Source organism: Talpa europaea (assembly GCF_964194135.1).
Source record: "Talpa europaea genome assembly, chromosome: 5".
Taxonomy (NCBI): domain Eukaryota; kingdom Metazoa; phylum Chordata; class Mammalia; order Eulipotyphla; family Talpidae; genus Talpa; species Talpa europaea.
The window spans coordinates 114,697,807-114,715,920 of record NC_140071.1 but is presented as its reverse complement, the minus strand read 5'-3'; the positions used below and the strand labels follow the sequence as shown (position 1 = coordinate 114,715,920).

General features: G+C 35.6%; 1 protein-coding gene across 38 annotated transcripts in view; it reads left to right on the top strand.

Annotated features, from left to right (window-relative positions):
* Positions 1-18,114, top strand: part of FIP1L1 (factor interacting with PAPOLA and CPSF1) — a gene marked incomplete at both ends in the record, with an annotated part of 61,158 nt that overhangs the window by 21,439 nt on the left and 21,605 nt on the right. For 22 of the 38 annotated variants that reach the window (XM_084233945.1, XM_084233927.1, XM_084233944.1 and 19 more), the window contains 2 exons: positions 4,337-4,444; positions 17,676-17,769. In XM_084233945.1, the coding sequence (XP_084090071.1) occupies positions 4,337-4,444; positions 17,676-17,769 (202 nt within the window). The remainder of the gene's footprint in view (positions 1-4,336; positions 4,445-17,675; positions 17,770-18,114) is intronic. The other 16 variants (XM_084233934.1, XM_084233946.1, XM_084233939.1 and 13 more) reach the window with 2 other exon arrangements.

Sequence of the window (18,114 nt, the reverse complement as noted above, 5' to 3'; positions counted from 1 at the left end):
CGCTGCGCCACCAGGGAGGCCCTGCCTTGAATTTTTAAATGCAAAGGTGATTGTTGATCCTGGACTGGATCATTTTCAGTGGTACAAGTGGAGATTAAAAAAAAAGATGTTTTGAAATGTATGCAAGAGATCATGAGAAGAGAGGAATTAGAATGGTAAAATATGGACAACTGTTTAAAGGACTTTTTTTTTTCTATTGGAGGAAGGATAGAGAAATGGAACAGTATCTAGAGGAAATAGGGGGAAGGTAAGATTTTTTACAAACTGAAAGAAACTATAACATGTTTGCATATTTATGAGAATAAGTTACTAGTGAGGAAAAATTGATGCAAGACATGAGAAGGGACAGTTGTTAAGTATAATGTCCTTAAAAAAGTCAGAAGAGTGGGAAGTACTTTGCTAGTAGAGTGATTATTCTTAAGGAGGAGGAGTATGGACAGTTCATAGTAACATAGGGAGGGCCGGACACAGGGCAGAGTGAGGATGGATGGGTAGATAATGGTGATGGGAATAATTCAGAGTTCTCATTTGACAGCCTCATTTCCCCAGCAGCATTGCAAACAGGCTTATTGGATGTTAAGTGAGAATAACAGAAAGGGAGTTGAATGTTTGAGAAGATAGAGGAGATCTGAGATAACTATTTTAGGTGTGCTGATAAACTGGGAGAAAGATGTGAGATTGCTACACGGTAACTGGAGGGAATTATAGGGTCAACAGGGAGAGGCGAGAAATTACAGCATTTTTATATGTTGTTGGGGATGTTACTAGAATGAAAAAATGATACAGGGAGAAAGATTGTACATTTCCACCTATTCCTAAGATTAATGGCATTGGATTTTATTTTATTATTTTAAGATTTATTTATTTATGCATACAAGAGCTGGGGTGTAGGCCAGAGATGCGGGCAGGGAAGGGGGTGGTGAGAGGATTCACCAGAGACAGAGTGAGGAGTAGAACAGGCAGACTGACTGAAATACACTGCTGAGGGGAGCAGCAGTCGAGACAGGAGAGGTCTGCTGCACCATGTGGTTTTCTCCCTGGCCAGCCGGGGATCGAACGGGGATCGAACTCTTGCTGCTTAAATGTGTTTCTATTGCCCTTCTCAGCTAGAATCAGATTTAATGGGTTGAGGTTATATTGGGCAAATATGAGAAAGGGATAGACCAAGGAAGTGAGGTACTGCAGGAGGTGATTATGATAGACGCTCATCTTAGGAGAGATAGAGACAGTGAGGAGAGATGGGAATTGATGAATAAGGGACATTGATGAATAAGGGACAGTAAAAAAGAGGTAAGGGAATGATGTAAAAGTTAATAGTTTTATCGCTACTACTAAAAAGATGGGTAACCACCACCGTGATTTATAGATGCATACTCAGCGTGTCAGTACTATCACTTTTGGACATAAAGTACAGCAGTACCTGTTGCTCTGGGAAAGTTTATTTTCTGGATTCATCTTCACTTGATCAAAAGATACTTTTCCGTTGTTGTGACATATTTCCTTAAGTAAATATTTGTTTTTTATGTTTTGTTTTTCCTGTTTCATTCTTTACATTTATAGAGACATGGAGGGGGGAAGACATATTTGAAAGAGAAATTTAATTACTTTCGTGAGAAGACAGTAATATCATTTATGACATAATAAACTGCACAGTAAATAGAATAAGTTGTACTATTAATCTAAGTACTCTATTTCCATTGCTTGAAATCTTAGATTACCTTATTAATGTATCGATGACTGTTGGTATGTTTGCCCAGAACTTGCCCCCTTTTTTTGTATTTTATCAGTAGAAATGCTGGGTTTTTAACTTTCTGTGCTACCCAGCAAGTTAGCTTACTTAAGTAAAATGTTAATATTTGTATTAAAAGCTTTCATATTATGCCATGAATGTATATGTTGATAAAATCTCACAAATTAAACTTACCTCATATAACCAGCACACTGATCAATAAATAGAACATTACTGTTACTTCCAGAAACCCCTCTTGTGTTCCCTTCATTTGTTTTCATTTTAGTCATGTTTTGTTTTGGCAGCAATTCAAACTTAGAAAGATTTGCCACAAAAGTATTAAGAATGTCTGTGTACTGTTGACTCAGTTTCACTGTATTTGCTTTATAAAATCTCAAAAAATTTTTCTTTGTGAACCATTTGAATGCTATTTTTAGATATCATGCCCTTGTACCCCAAATACTTCAGCATGTTTTTTACTAAGAACAGTGATGTTTTGTTACATCAAAGTCTGAAAATCTAGTAATGAATTAGCTCTTTTATCTAACATACAAATCAAATTTTGCTCATTATTCCAATAATGTCTTTTATGGCAATTCTTTTCTTTCCTCCTTAGTATAGGATCTAGTATCATTCATTGCAATTAACTTTTCAACCATTTAGTCTGGGGGTATATGATGTCAGTTTGACCCATTATTGGCGATATAAACTTTAATTACTTATTTGTGGTATTGTCCTTTGGGTTTTTGCACTGCAAGGGTGCTGTTTTCCCTTGTGTATTTAAAACTAATGTGTGAGAAGACTATAAATAACTCTGTTCCCCTTTAAACTTCCCAAGAATTTTAGCATCCATTGATGATTTTCACTGCTATCATGACTGCAAAATACAGATGACCTATTTTTCCTCTTCTGTTTATTAGTTGGCATTCTACTTTTAAAATGAGCTTTTCCACTTCCACTTACTGTCAGATAACTCAATTTTTATTTGTGAGACAGTATATGGCTTGTGTGTATGTGTAAGTGTACATATATACACATACATAATATGTATGTGTGTGGGTGTGTGTATTGTAATTCATATCTGCTCAAATTGTTTCAAATTTGGTTTGTGGAAGTCTCTCCAAACTGATTCTTAAGACCCTTTGACTTGTCCTCGTTATTTTTTTGAGTGTGTCTTTACTTTCTAGAATAACTTACACTGAATCTTGTATTTTCCTACCCCTTTCCTAGAAGCAACCATTTCTTGAAGGCACACTGATAGGAGATGATAGTAGGAGATGAAAACTGGAAACCAGTGTTTGAACTCACTGCTACTGGGTTTTCACTGTTTCTAGGTCTTTTCAGCACCCAGAGCTAGGGAAAAAACATGCAGTTTCAAGATGAAATTGTCATATGTATGTTTTTATAAAACCTTAATTAGGAAATTGTTTCTTTTATTTCTAATATGACAACTCAGGATTTTTACCTTACCCTGTTTCCATTTTGTAGCTCTCTGTTTCTAAACGACTTCTCTCTCTCTCTCTCTCTCTCTCTCTCTCTCTCTCTCTCTCTCTCTCTCTCTCACTCACTCACACTCACATACTCTGTCATTTGCTTGATCTTAAAATGCACAAAATAAATTTGGAACTTTTGGACCTTATTAAAAAAAACAGACTTACTAGAAATTCAAGATTTCTTTGCAGTTCTTCTATTTTTCTTACTGAAGGTTTGTAGTCAAGGTTTATAGTCAAAACATTACCTTCAGACTCAGATGTTACTTTCAGACTGCTTAGTCATCGAAAATATAATTTGATCCATTTTTTTCTATCTGTGTTCAGTTTTAGCATTTCTTTTCCTCCATTCTTATCAACTTAATTAGTTTTTGCATATATTGAAAGCGTAAGGTAGTTCCAAAGCAAGGCTATCTAGAGCTATACACAGATATATCTCTTACTTTTTCATTCCTGTCAATAATTCATTTCATTTAGTTTCTGGTTTATTCTTCCTGCATATAAACAAGCAGATACGTAAACTTTTTCGTATTGCTTTGAAGAGCATCTTACTAGTCCTTATAACGATCAATGAGTGTATGAATTCTTGAACTTTTGAAGTATGTCACCAGGGATAAAACTAGCAGTCTCTAGAATTTACTTTGAAAGAGTTAAATTATTTTGAAATGAAATTTCTACATGTATATTTAGTATAGGATTTTTGGAAAGATATTAGAGTGTTTTTGTTAACTGGTTTCGCTAACAATACTTATACCTATTACTGAATGATATAGAGAAAAATCAGAATAAGATTTTGAAACCGCAGAAATTGTTATTAATTTACAAAAGCACAGAAGTTTATTTCTTGAAAATATAACCTCAAGTAAATCTTTCATTCTTTTCTCATTTCTGCATTTTGACATTTTACTATATGTCGAAGAAAATTTCTAAAAATACTTTTAAATCTACCTGTAGTCTCAGTATCAGAGCAAGTATTTTATGTGATTTGAAGAAAATGATACTATAGGGACATGCTAAAGGGCTTTAGAAAAAGTATGTCAAAAGAAAATAAAATAGAAGGGGGGATGGTCAAAGACAACAATGTGTAAGAAAAAACATAGACAATTTATCTCACCAGAAACAGCACCTCTTCCCAGTCTCAGACAAGTTCTGCCTCCAGAAAAGCCAGTTCAAGCGTTGGAAAGTGGCAGGATCGATATGGGAGGGCCGAATCACCTGATCTAAGGTAAGCCTATTTTTCAACATTGGATACTCCCTGATGTTTAGATCATCAGTGTTGTTATGTGTTATTAGTAACAGATTAAATTTTGATTAGACTGTATCATATTTCTCCCTAAATTATGCTTTTTCAGCATAGAGTTAAGGGTTCTTAAGTTGCTTTATAAATGAGTCACTGTCTCATGTCATGCCTTTCATCCCTCTTACCTTTTAAAACATAATACAAATTGCATGGAACTGTGCTAATAGGTTTAAATAAAGGTTTTTTTCCTCCCCCTTGCTGCAGGTTTAATTCTTCTTGATCATACTATACCATATTTAAAAATTCTTAGGTGCTTTCACTATTTGCTTTATAAAATTTAGCCTCTGGAGCCAGTGTTTACGACCTGTAAAATAAGACTCCGCTGAATTTTTCCAATTTTTGTATCCCAGTTAACATATACAGACCTGCCAGTCCATTAAGTTGGGTCTGTTTGCTGTCCTAGGAAGCACTAGTTCACTTATTGGCTGTAATGCTTTTACTTACTATAGAGCTCCCTGTAGAATTTTTGGTTTGTGTTTTAAATCTTAAATTTATTAATCATACAGTCTTGGGATGGGTATTATAAACTCTGAGACTGTAAAATGGGTATTACAGTTTTTACCCTAAGGGATGTAGTTAGAAGCAAGCATTAGGGTATGAAAGTGCATTGCCAACAGTAATCAACTTTGCTTCTTCACTTAGAAATATAGACCAAGATAGCTTCATAATTTAGCACTTGATGTTTTGAACAGTAGTGGTATTAGGTGGGGTCAAAAGTAGTTTTGTTCTTACAGTTAAAGAATTTTAAGCTTTGTTCCTGGGCAGGTTAGTCCCATAGTAACTTACTTTAAATTATTTTCATTTACAAACTTTTAAACATGTAAATAATGGTCAGATATCATTGATCATAACACCTTTAAAAGGGAGGAAAAACTTAACATTTTATTTTCTTGATTTCCTTTATTGTGGAATTTTTTTCAATGAGTAGTAAAAATTTATAGTCAGTTTGCTTTACTAGAATTTTTTGTTAGAAAAAAATAAACTTAGTCATGCTCAAAAGTGGGTATTCATTGAATACCCAAATGACTAGTAGGTGATACAGATAAAACTGTATTCTTAAAATAGTGTTAGTTGCATGTTTTGCTTTAATAGGCTACAGAATAAAATGTGCATATTTAATTATTTAGAAGTCCACTTACCTTTTTTTCATATTGATTATACGATGTTGATTGATCTTAGTTTTTTAAAATTAAAATTCTTTGAAAAACCCAAAAAAATTTCAGCAGTTTAGTTAAAAAAAAAGTTAGATCTGGCAAGTGTGGAAGTTATTTCACCAAAGAAGATATCCAGAAGGCCTGTAGATACATGGCAGGATGTTCATCATTGCTCTGAATAAGATGCTGGTTAAAATCACAGTGAGGTATCGTGTTCCACTGTGAGACTGGAGAGGAGGGTGTGTAGAAAGAGGAACCTATTATCACGCTGTCGGTGGGGTTGTAAATTGATGAGTCATCCTAGGTTAGTCTTTAAAAAACTGAAGATGGAAATAACTACAACCCAACAGTACTATTCTTGGGCATTTATCTAGAGAACATGAAGCCATCAATTTAAAAAGCTGTATGCTCTAAAATGTTTATTGCAGCACTGTCTACAATCACTAGGACATGGAAACTACCTAAGTTCCCACTATTAGAGCATTACATCAAGAAAATGTGGTGTATCCACATAATGGAATACTAATAACCAAATAGAGAGATGAGATTTTGGCATTTACAGCAAAAACAAAGTTTTTTGAGGGAATTGTGTATGATAAAGCAAGTCAAAGTGACACAATTTTAGATATTGACATAGACAATTCAAAAAATAAAGTGCTTTTAAAAACTAGTGGTCATTAATAGATGAATTAAGGTTTCTGAAGTGGGGAGGGGAGGATGGAGAAGAGTCAGGGAATATAAGGGATGGTGGGAGGAGGAAAAAGACCCAAATTTAAAGTTTTTCCCCAGCAACTCAGCAGTTTTAATGTGGACACAATATTTGTTATAAGGGAGGAAGAACCAGGTTACAGGAAGTCTGTAGATAAAGTGGCAAATAAAATATGTTTATGCTATTTCATAAGATACTTTTTCCCATGTATGAAAGTATGATGATAACATTTTCATCTGTTTACTTATGTATAGAGCAATTATATTTGGGGCATTATATACAAACCATATAGCTAGATCTTGGGGTTATAAAAATTAATAAGGCATAATCTCTGCCCTTTCCTGAAGCAGATTCCAGAGTAAATAGGCCCCAAAACATAGGTGTTGATCCTCAAGGATTTCATCTTTACACTGAGGGCGATAGAGAAATATTGAAGAGCTTGGAGGAGGGAATGATACGATCAGCTTTGCATTTAGATTGGTGTGAGACATGATTAGAAGGAACCACTTGGAGACCACTGCGATAATTCAGGCAAAAAATGATGCCAAATAAGAAATGATGCCTAGACGGGGGCGGGGGGGGGGTAAAAATGCAAGCCACAAATTGAAAGATGGTGTTTGCAGCCTATGACAAAGGGTAAATGATCGAACAATAAAGAACTCTGGAACTACGAAAAACAGTACAAATGCGTCAAAAATTTTAAAAGCTATATTAAGTAAAACAAAAAATAAGAATGGAATATATATTATCCTAGTAATAAATTACATTATTAGTTATATATAAGATCGCATATTTTAGTTTTATAATATGTTTATTATATACCTAATTTATCAGGAAATTGAAAAGTTACTAGCAGTATGAGAAGTTTTTTCACAGAGTTCAGGTCAGCAGAATTAAAGAATCTGACAGTGCCAATTGTGATGAGGAACAGTGTAGATACTGTGCATGGTTTGTTGGAGTATAACCAGTACAATGACTTTGGAACATGTTTGTCATTCTCTAGTAAATTGGAAATGTGCATATCCTGGGACCCAGGAGTTTTACCTCTCCTTTATATGTTATTTAAATATTATTGATGAGTGATGAATGCAGATATGAGTGATTATGCAACAATGATATATGATTAATGAGTGCAACAATAAAATGAATATAACTGTTCATATATACATTATGAACCTGTGATGTTGGCTGAAGAAAGCACAGATCCTGTCCCAGGCCTTGTTGCCTTGTTTGTCATGTGTCAACTCACTCAGTCCTTCCACCACCCTAACCCATTCCACAGTTTTATTTTCATGAATTATTTTATTTATTTTTTTTTTAAGATTTATTTATTTATTTATTTATACATGCACTGGGTACAGTCAGGAGCGCGGGAGGGTGAGAGAATTCACCAGAGCCAGAGCGGGGAGCAGAACAGGCAGAAGGACCGAAGTACACTGCTGAGGGGAGCAGCGGGCGGCAGGAGAGGTCTGCGCACCATGTGGGACCCTCCTCCGGTGGCCGGGGAGCATCCGGGGATCGAACCAGCGCCGCAGAGGCCTCGGGCAGCTTCGCAACCCAGTGCTCAACCGCTGCGCCACTGGGGAGGCCCTCATGAATTATTTTAGATAAAAGTAGTATGAACCAGTGTGAAGTGGTATCTGAATCTTTTCATATTTGCTTATTTCCATGAATTCAAAAATTGATAATATAATTTATATAGAACCGTTAACTTGGTTATTATAGCACTGGATAACAATGTAGATAGCATATATACTGTTCCCAAAAGGCCGGACAATAGGTTTGATTTTCATAATGCTCCTATTGATAATGTACCAGTAGCAATGGAATGAAAATACATATATATATATATATATATTTGTATAAAGAATAACTGTTACATTTTAGCTGTTTGAGGAGTAGATACTAGATTTGTTTTGTACCTGTGTGAATTTAGGGAAGTTCCCTAAAGTTTCTACTCCTTTATTTCCACAATTGTAAAATGACAGGGCTAGAGTATATTATCTGGAAGGCCTTTTCAATACTGAAATCCTTTAATTCCTGCCTAGTTCCCAGGTGATATGGAAAAGGCAGTCAGAAATGAGAAATTTGCCAAAATGCATGGTGAGAGGCAAGGTCAGTTTAGACCTCCTGCTTTTCTGCCTTTAACACCTGTAGGGGCCTCCCCTGGTGGCGCAGCAGTTGAGCACTGGGCTGCGAGGTAGCACCAGTTCATTCCCCGGTCGCCAGCGAGGGTCCCGCAAAACAAAAAAAAAAAACAAACAAAAAACAAAAAACAACACCTATAGTTCAGGCAAGTTGACTTTCATAAGCAAAGGTGTGGGAGTACTTAAAATCTGTTATATTTAATGTAATTTTAAGCTATATATTCCGTTTGCTGCTGTTAATTTATTACCTGAAATTATTTTGTCCGTCATTTCACTTAGGATGTTTTACTTATAGTAGTTGTACCGTTGATGCAATAGTTTATTTCTTGAAATAAGATGGTTAGTTTATAGAGAAAATACTAGTTCTCATGTCTGAAAATTATACATGTCAGTGTTTACACTATATAATGCCCTCCTCTCACTGCTCCCCAAAAGATCTTTGAAACACAGAAGACTCCTCCTCTGACTTTGTGAATAGTGTCAGGAAATATAGGTAGGAGGAAATTTGACACTGTATTTTCAGCTTTTGAAAATTAAACAAATACCTCTAGTTAAAAGCAAGTTTTTAAACGTGTATATGTGCATGTATGCACATACATACGTTTCTTACAAGGTAGAAAATGTGATTGTAGCTCTAGAATTAATTGAGTTTTTTTGTTTATTTGAAGCATTGTGTTAGTCTTTGTCTAGAGCAATTGAACAACGGTTGATATCTTTTTCATAAGTTATTGTATTTTGAGACTTGGATTTCTTAATTTATATAATGTGTTTATTAAATTTTGATAACAGTATTCTTCATGCTAACTATCTATATCTGGCATTTTATTGGTGAAAGTTTATTTTATAAATTCAGATTGATAACTCACGTAATAATACCAATTCGTAAGAAAAATGAAACAGTTTAAAGAACACAGAAAATTGTAATAGGCAATATAGATAATTGTCACACTCTTGATATCCAGTTTATTTCTGTTTTGTTTTCATTTTATAACATCAAAATCTGCTCTTAGGTAATTGGTTAATTGGTTAATTAGGTAATTGGTTAATTAAGCTTGTTTTCCAGTGTCGTGCTTTTTTTTTTAACTGACATACTCTCGAGAGAGAAATAGTAAAAATCTCTTTTCATGTGGAACCATTAAAATGTTCATACCTGCTTCAATTTCTTATAGTAGTCAGACAAAATTTGAATAAAATAAGGTGGTAAATGAACATTAGATCAACCTCTGCATTTGTTCTTACACTACTTAATGCTAGGTCTTCATGAGATAATGTACTGAAATGATGCACTTTCCTGGCATTTGAGCACTCTGAATGTGTGTTGTTGTGCTATGTGGCTCATAAAATTTTATATGATTGGACATAAGGAGGCCTTTTTTTTTTTTAATTCCCTGTAGAACTACATCTTATCAATGGTACATTTTAAAAATAAAGCATAAATATGGCAGACAACGATTTTAAACTCTGCACAGAAGTAACATTTTAAACTCTGCACAGAAGTTCATTGTTACAATGAACACATTTATGTCCACACAGTGAGTCAAAGTTTAGCATATTTCACTTTAAAGTATTCAAGGCTTTTTGTTTGTACGGTAACTTAAATCTTTTCAGGCCCCAGAAAATTAGTATAGAAAACATTGCTGTAGAAAGGATGGGTTTGGGAATTGGTTATACTGAAACCTAAATTCTAACCTTTGAAATCACTTATTTCAGGACACCCAGTAAGTGTTTGTTCTCTTTGGATTTCTGTTCCCATTATGACTTTGTCTCTTTAAATGTATTATTGACAGAAAATACATTACATGTCCTGATGACTGTACCATGATTTTTAGTTTATATTACTTTTCTAGATAGGATTTTTGAGTATTAAATCTTCACCTAAAAAATAGAATATGCTAAATTTTCTTATAACCTATGTATATGCTATAGAGAAACAAAAACAGATATACAAGCAGTCCACAAAACTTAAAAGATCATTATGAAAAGGTCTCTCAGGCATGTATTTGTAGTTCTCAACTTTGACTATGAGATGAAGTTATCTGGGGAACTTTAAAAATATTTTGTTACGGACTTAGAGACTGTAAATGGGCTGGTATGCATTTTGTACATTGGGATTCTTAATAGCTTCCCAGATGAGTTGAATGGGCAGGCAAAATAGAGAACCAGTGGTGTAGAGGTTTGAGTTGGGCTTGGCAGAAGTTTAAAATCTGATGCTAACTCAGCACCTTGGATTTTGAGGTAAAATAATGGATTTAACTATAAGGAGAACTTACATTTGCATAGGATTTTACAGCCTCACAGAGCCCTTTTCTAGATGTCATTTTCACTTAATTTATATTTTCTGCCTCTTTGAAATTCTTTTTTGTTGGTAACTACAAAGAAAGGTGAATCATGCTTCTTCCATTGCAAAAAGATCAGTAGATAGTGTATTTATTGAATAGAAATCTTACACATAATATTTCTCCCATGTCCTTTTTCTACACATGTGCTTTCCTTCCCATCCTATGTGATTAAATCCATTTTACATGTCTTTCAACACTCATCTCTTTTCTAAAATAAGTCAGAAGATGTTTTGCCAGTTTCCATGTAGGATTGTCAATTATATGTATGACCTGAATTAGGCAGTCATGTCAAGTTTATCTGTCTTTAATTTAGGAATATAAAAGAGTAACATTCTAGTTTTACTCGAAAACATAACTTTGAACTATCTTCTGCCAGTTCCTAGTAGAAGGCCTGTTGTGAGAAAGCATTCATAGATTTCTGCAGGGGTTCATTCTTTTAGAGTAGTGATTCTGAAAGTTTCTGATAAGTTGTGGACTCTTGCCTGAAAATGGCATGTATACATATGTGTATATTTAAGTTCAGGGATCTCCAGCCCATCTATACCCCTATATGCTAGTTATTAACTGTTGCTCATAAATACAGCAGTTCCTCAAATAACTTTTATATTAACAGTTTCTAAGAATCTAGTGATGATATTAAGTGTGGACTTAATATATTAATAGCCTATGATAAAAATGCTTTCATAATACACAAAATTAAATTCGTAGATTAAGCATCCAACCATTAAGAGGGCTAAATACTCAGAATACATTGTTTTGCTTCCCCTGATTAGATAACTTGCCATATTGTGCATTGTTATGCTTCACCCAACATTAAGGAACATTTTGAGAAAGAGCTCCATGAAATTCACATTTGTTTGCATTGCAGTAATATTGGAGACTTTGTCCTATTTCACTGTTTTCAAAGCATGAAGTTGCAATTATTCCTGGGGTGTAAGCAATTTAGTGGCCCCAGCCAGAACTTCTTGGTTTTGTATTATTTGTTTTTTTCCTTGTGTTACATTTAAAAATTAATAAACTCGGCCTCCCCGGTGGTGCAGCAGTTGAGCGCTGGGTTGTGAAGCTGCCCGCAGCCTCTGCAGCGCCAGTTCTATCCCCGGCTGCTCCCCCGCCACCGGAGGAGGGTCCCACATGGCGCGCAGACCTCTCCTGCCGCCCGCTGCTCCCCTCAGCAGTATACTTCTGTCCTTCTGCCTGCCCTGCTCTGGCTCTGGTGAATTCTTTCACCCTCCTGCACTTCTGACTGTGCTTGTATAAATAAATAAATAAATAAATCTTTAAAAAAAATAAAATAAAAATTAATAAACTTGTTTATTTTAAGATTTATTTATTTATGCATACAAGAGCTGGGGTATAGGCCAGAGATGTTGGGGGTGAGAGGATTCACCAGAGACAGAGTAGGGAACAGAACAGGCAGATTGACTGAAGTACACTGCTGAGGGGAGCAGCGGGAGAGTCAGGAGAGGTCTGCTGCGCCATGTGGGTTGCTCTCTGCCGGCCGGGGAATTGAACTTGTGCTGCAGAGGCTGCGGATTGCTTCATAGTGTGGTGCTTAGCCCCTTGTGCCATCAGGGAGGCCCCCAATAAACTCATATTTTGGTATTACTATTTCCTTTATGAGAAGTACAAATCTTTTTTCATGAAACTTTTCTTTCAGTTTGTGTGTTTGCATACTGGATTACTATGCAGAATGTATTTTTTTTTTTTTAATTTATACAAGCACTGGGTACAGTCAGAAGCCCGGGAGGGTAAGAGAATTCACCAGAGCCAGAGCGGAGGGCAGAACAGGCAGACTGACGAAGTACACTGCTGAGGGGAGCAGCGGGTGCGGCAGGAGAGGTCTGTGCGCCATGTGGGACCCTCGCCCGGCAGCCTTGGTTAGAACTGGCACTGCAGAGGCTGCTGGCAGCTTCTCAACCCAGCGCTCAACAGCTGTGCCACCGGGGAGGCCCTGCAAAGTGGATTTTTTAAAGAACTTTGTTGTCAGAAATTTTAAAAACTACCTACTCTTTCATACTTTTAAGACACTCAAAAAAAAGTTTTTCTCTTTGTTATCTGTAAAATAGGAATATTTGCTACCTCATAGGGTTATTAGGAGGAATACATATATATTGCTTAAGATAGTGCTTTCCTGGGCCTCCCCCGTGGCGCAGCGGTTGAGCACTGGGTTGCGAAGCTGCCCGCAGCCTCCGCGGCACCGGTTCGATCCCCAGCTGCTCCCCAGCAACTGGAGGAGGGTCCCGCATGGCGCGCAGACCTCTCCTGCCGCCCGCTGTTCCCCTCAGCAGTGTACTTCTGTCCTTCTGCCAGCTCTGCTCCCCGCTCTGGCTCTGGTGAATTCTCTCACCCTCCCGCGCTTCTGACTGTACCCAGTGCTTGTATGAATAAATAAATAAATAAATCTTTAAAAAAAAAAAAAAAAAGACAGTGCTTTCCTAACATGTAATTGGTGCTTAAAAATACTAGCTATTGGGCCTCCCCTCGTGGCTCAGGCTGTTGAGTGCAGCTCTGTGAAGCTGTCCGCAGCTTTGCAGTGCGGGTTCGATCCCTGCCTGCCGGCGAGAATCCCATATGGCGCAGCAGACCTTCCCTGTCTTGCCTGCTGCTCCTCTCAACAGTGTATTTCAGTCAGACTGCCTGTTCTGTTCCCTGCTCTGTCTCTGGTGAATCTTCTTACCCTCTGCATATCTGGCCTGTACCCCAGTTCTTGTATGCATGAATAAATTAAATCTTAAAATAAATACTAGCTATTATCACAAAAAGCTATCTTCACACTTAATGTTTTAATACATGTATTAAAAACTTGTCATTAGCGACTTACTTTACTTTGGCTATTAAATAAGAAGCTCGCTGAAATTTGTAGCAATAGATGAACAGATAACCTTTTGTCTACCTTCCCTTAGTCCTTATTTTGTCACTTTTAAAATTTCTGTTGCATTTTGTAAGGAGGCTTCATACCCCTTCTGGATCATTAGACTCATTAAAATAATGATATTTGAATTTAATTATATTTGCAGAGATGCCAATATATTAGTCTGCGCCAGGAGCAAAAGTTAAAGGTTTTGTGTACATTCATTGCCTGAGTTAAATTAGAGATTAATGAAACTGTAGATCTCCACTCTGGTTAATTTTCTTTCACCTTTTTATTGTATGAAATGTCCAGTATAGAGAAGAGAATCTTCATGTCTGCATTAGGTATTTGCTTTGTAGAACTGGTTTGTAAGCCCAGGTAAACCCATGCTGGGTGGAAATCCAAGTTACAGATCATCTTCGTTATAGTGAAGTTCAATCTTTATGCATTGAAATAAAAGTGATACAGCAAAAACTTACAGTATAATATGGTTCTATATTTTTCATAATGTAGTATCAGAATAATACTGGATTTTAAAATTACTCCTTTAAGTTAAATAGTAAAGTTTTTTGGGTGGTTTTTTACTTTTTTACTTATCTATTATAAGATATTTCTGAACAAAATGGTAAACTTCACGTTTCTGATTAAATTAATTTGTATGGTACAAATGCCTTGCCAAAGGAGGGGTACGTCAATATAAGGCATTATTATTTTTTGGACTCCCTCTACAGATACACCTTTGTTAAGGCTGATTTCTAATTTGCATGATTTTTAGAAGCATAATATTTGCCCCTTTGAATCTTTAGTGACTACATAGTACATTTAAAGATAAAGGAATACTTCTGACCATATTTATGAAATGAGTACTCCCATGTGTCCGAGAATTTTTGACAGTGGGAATCCTTTGGTCTTCCTGGTCAAAGCTTATAAAATAATCTTTCCTCTTGACATAAAAATTAGAGTATTATGTCTGGATTTCTAAGTTTTTGCTACTTTTAGCAATTTGGAGAATTTGCAATATAAATTACACAAATTTGTGAGAATTTTTCCTGATGAATAAATTTTAAAAGATGGAGAGAGAGGTGAATCCAGTGATTGGTAATAGAAAAGTAGTAGAAAAGGAAATAGTCATGTTGAAGGTTTTTATAAATGAAGTCTGCATAGCTATAAACTTTGAGGGAATTCTTTTCTCAGAGCATTCCTGTCTCTGAGAGGATGTTGGCATCTGAGATGTAGCTTTTAAGTTTTAGGGAAAAAATTAGAGCAATATTGTTTCATCAGAGCTAGTTGGATTTTTCTAATATGTAAATTTTAGATTTTTAGATTCTAAAGATTTTTAGATTTTTAGATTCTTTAGATTCTTGTAGCTTTTAAGTTTTAGGGAAAAAATTAGAGCAATATTGTTTCATCAGAGCTAGTTGGATTTTTCTAATATGTAAATTTTAGATTTTTTTTTTTTCAGTTATATATTGAAGGGTACAAGTTAAATAAAGCCATTCTTGGTCTTTGGGATCATGAGAGAACCTAGGAAGTCTATGACCGAGGTATAAAATAAAAAAGACTTGAAATACTCTTATTTTAGCTTTTAAGTGATAGGAAAGAGAGGCTTGAGTGTAAATTGACAGTGTACTTGAAGACCTTTCAAATGTCATATGTACTTTTTATAGGACTGTCTTTTTCATGTGTTAAGTATAGGTTTTTTTTTTTAATATTTATTTATTTATACAAACACTGGGTACAGTCAGAAGCGCGGGAGGGTGAGAGAATTCACCAGAACCAGAGCAGGGAACAGAACAGGCAGACTGATGAAATAACACTGCTGAGGGGAGCAGCGGGCGCGGCAGGAGAGGTCTGCCGCACCATGTGGGACCCTCACCAGCGGCCAGGGATCAAACCAGCGCTGCAGAGGCTGCGGGCAGCTTTGCAGCCCAGCGCTCAACCACTGCACCACCGGGGAGGCCCAAGTACAGTTTTTAATGTAAGTTTTCAAGGTTCGCTTAGGGTAAACTTCCACAAATATTTTGAGTACCACAAGTCTGAAGTTTTTGTTTTGTTGGTTTTTTTTTTTAAGTAGTTATTTATTGTGTAATGTTGGTTTACAACACTGTATATGTTTTAGGGGGATAGGTTCATATCTCTTCAGATGTTTGTTACCACACCATACCCACTACCAAAGTGTACCCATAATCCACCATAGTCCATTGGCTCCCTCCACATTTTGCTCTCCACCTCATCCCCTGGTAGTCTCAATTCTATAATGAGATTTCAAGAGTTGTTTGGTTTAGTTTTTGTCTTTTTTGTTACCGTTTATTCCACATATGAGTGGAATCATCCAGCATTTGTTTTTCTCCTTATTTCAGAAGTCTTAAGATTTTCAAAGGCCAGTTATCTTGTGATAGTCACACTGATACCAGAAGACAATATAGCTTAAGGGAAGAGGTCTGTAGGTTTTGGATTCAGAAAGACTCAGGTTTGCAAGTAATATGGCCACCTAATAGTTGCTGAGGTCAGTGATTTCATTTTGTGGGCCCTAGCGTATTTCTGTGTCTCTAACAAATGTACAATAATTCTTAAGTAAAGGTTTATTGTGAGGTTTAGGTACAATAGGTAGGTATTTAACAAATGGTAGCTGCTGTTACTAGTCATTTTAGGATCCAAACTGTTGTCTGTGGAGGGATTTATGTTACTTTTTTTCCCCCAAGATTTATTTTATTTATTTATACATAGAGGAACTGGGGTGTAGGCCAGAGGTGCAGGGGGGTGAGAGGATTCACCAGAGACAGAGTGAGGATCAGAACAGGCAGATCTACTGAAATATACTGCTGAGGGGAGCAGTGGGTGAGACAGGAGAGATCTACTGCGCCATGTGGGTTAGCTCCTTGGCCAGGAATCAAACTCATGCTGCAGTGGCTGGTGATAGCTTGATAGCACTGAGATTTTAGCCCCTGCACCACCTGGGATGTCCAGTATATGTTACTTTCATTGATTTACTTCTACAGAGTTGTAAACAGAATTACTTAGAACACAAATATAGGTGAAGAGACATGAACTTGTATCCATCTTTCATTGTTTATTCCTACAAATGTTAAGTATATTTATTTTTATAAAGTCCTTAACCACACTAGATGACTTTTAATAGTATTTTAAAAAATTTTACTTGGGGAAATGATGGGGGAAATGGAAAGGGGGCACAATTAACTGTGGGTGCCTTAGTGGTGGGTGTGGTCTGGTAACATACCAGAAGGATGTGATTCTATATCTCTAAATCATTTGGTATTATACCCATGTTACCTCAATAAAATATTTTGTTTTATAAAACTTAACTTGATGGATTTTCCTGTCAAATTTGCAGCATTATTTTGTGGTAGACTTTTCCCTTATACTCATAGTTAAGAGGGATTATAAGTACAGTCGGATAAAAGACAGGCATTTAAATATTTCAATGTAAGTTACCAGAAATGGAAAACTGGTTCCCTTTTTAGTGTTCTAATGCTCAAAATGAACCATTATAAGGGAAATATGCTGTAGGGATCAAAATGAACAGTTACTTCCTCTAAAGCCTTTTTGGGAATTATTTTGAGTTTCTTTAATAGAGTTATGATATATATTCATAGTATCCAAAAATTTTTGCTTCCATTTGTTTAGCATTTGTTACCTGATTCAGTTCTACAAAGATGAAGTCATTTGGAGATTTAAAAAATAGTAAAAACCTATAAAAATACTTCAGATTGAAGCATGATTGTCACTGGATGTTGGTTCCCACTTAGTAATAAAAATATTTTAACAGTGCAAAAAAGTGAGTTCTAAGTCAGTTATTTCAGTGTGTGTTAGCTGATTTTTTAAAAAAGTATATTGCAAAGGATTTTAGATTTTATTTCACACTAATATATTTACTTGTTTTGTTTTTCAAACATCTAATTAGGTAAAACTGAATTGATTCAATTTTTATGTTATAGGAGATTACCTGGGGCAATTGATGTTATTGGTCAGACTATAACTATCAGCCGGGTAGAAGGAAGGCGACGGGCAAATGAAAACAGCAACATACAGGTTTGGCATTAAAAAAAATTTTTTTTTTAACTGAATACTTAAATCCATGTTTTAATTGAATTTATTAAATATATGTAGGAATTTTTTCCCTCATTATATATGTAATATATAGGTTTATAGGATAAATCATATGAAATATGGTAATAGTTTAAAGAAGAAAAGACTACTGATAATTCTGTTCTCTAATATAACTTAACATTCTGGTACATTTATTTTTTGTCATTAAGCAAGATTGAACTATTGTGATAATATTTTTATGTATCTTTTTTTAAAATTACCATTTATATTTTTCTATATTCTTAAAATCAATCTGGATAGCTTCATTGTATCAATACATCATAATTT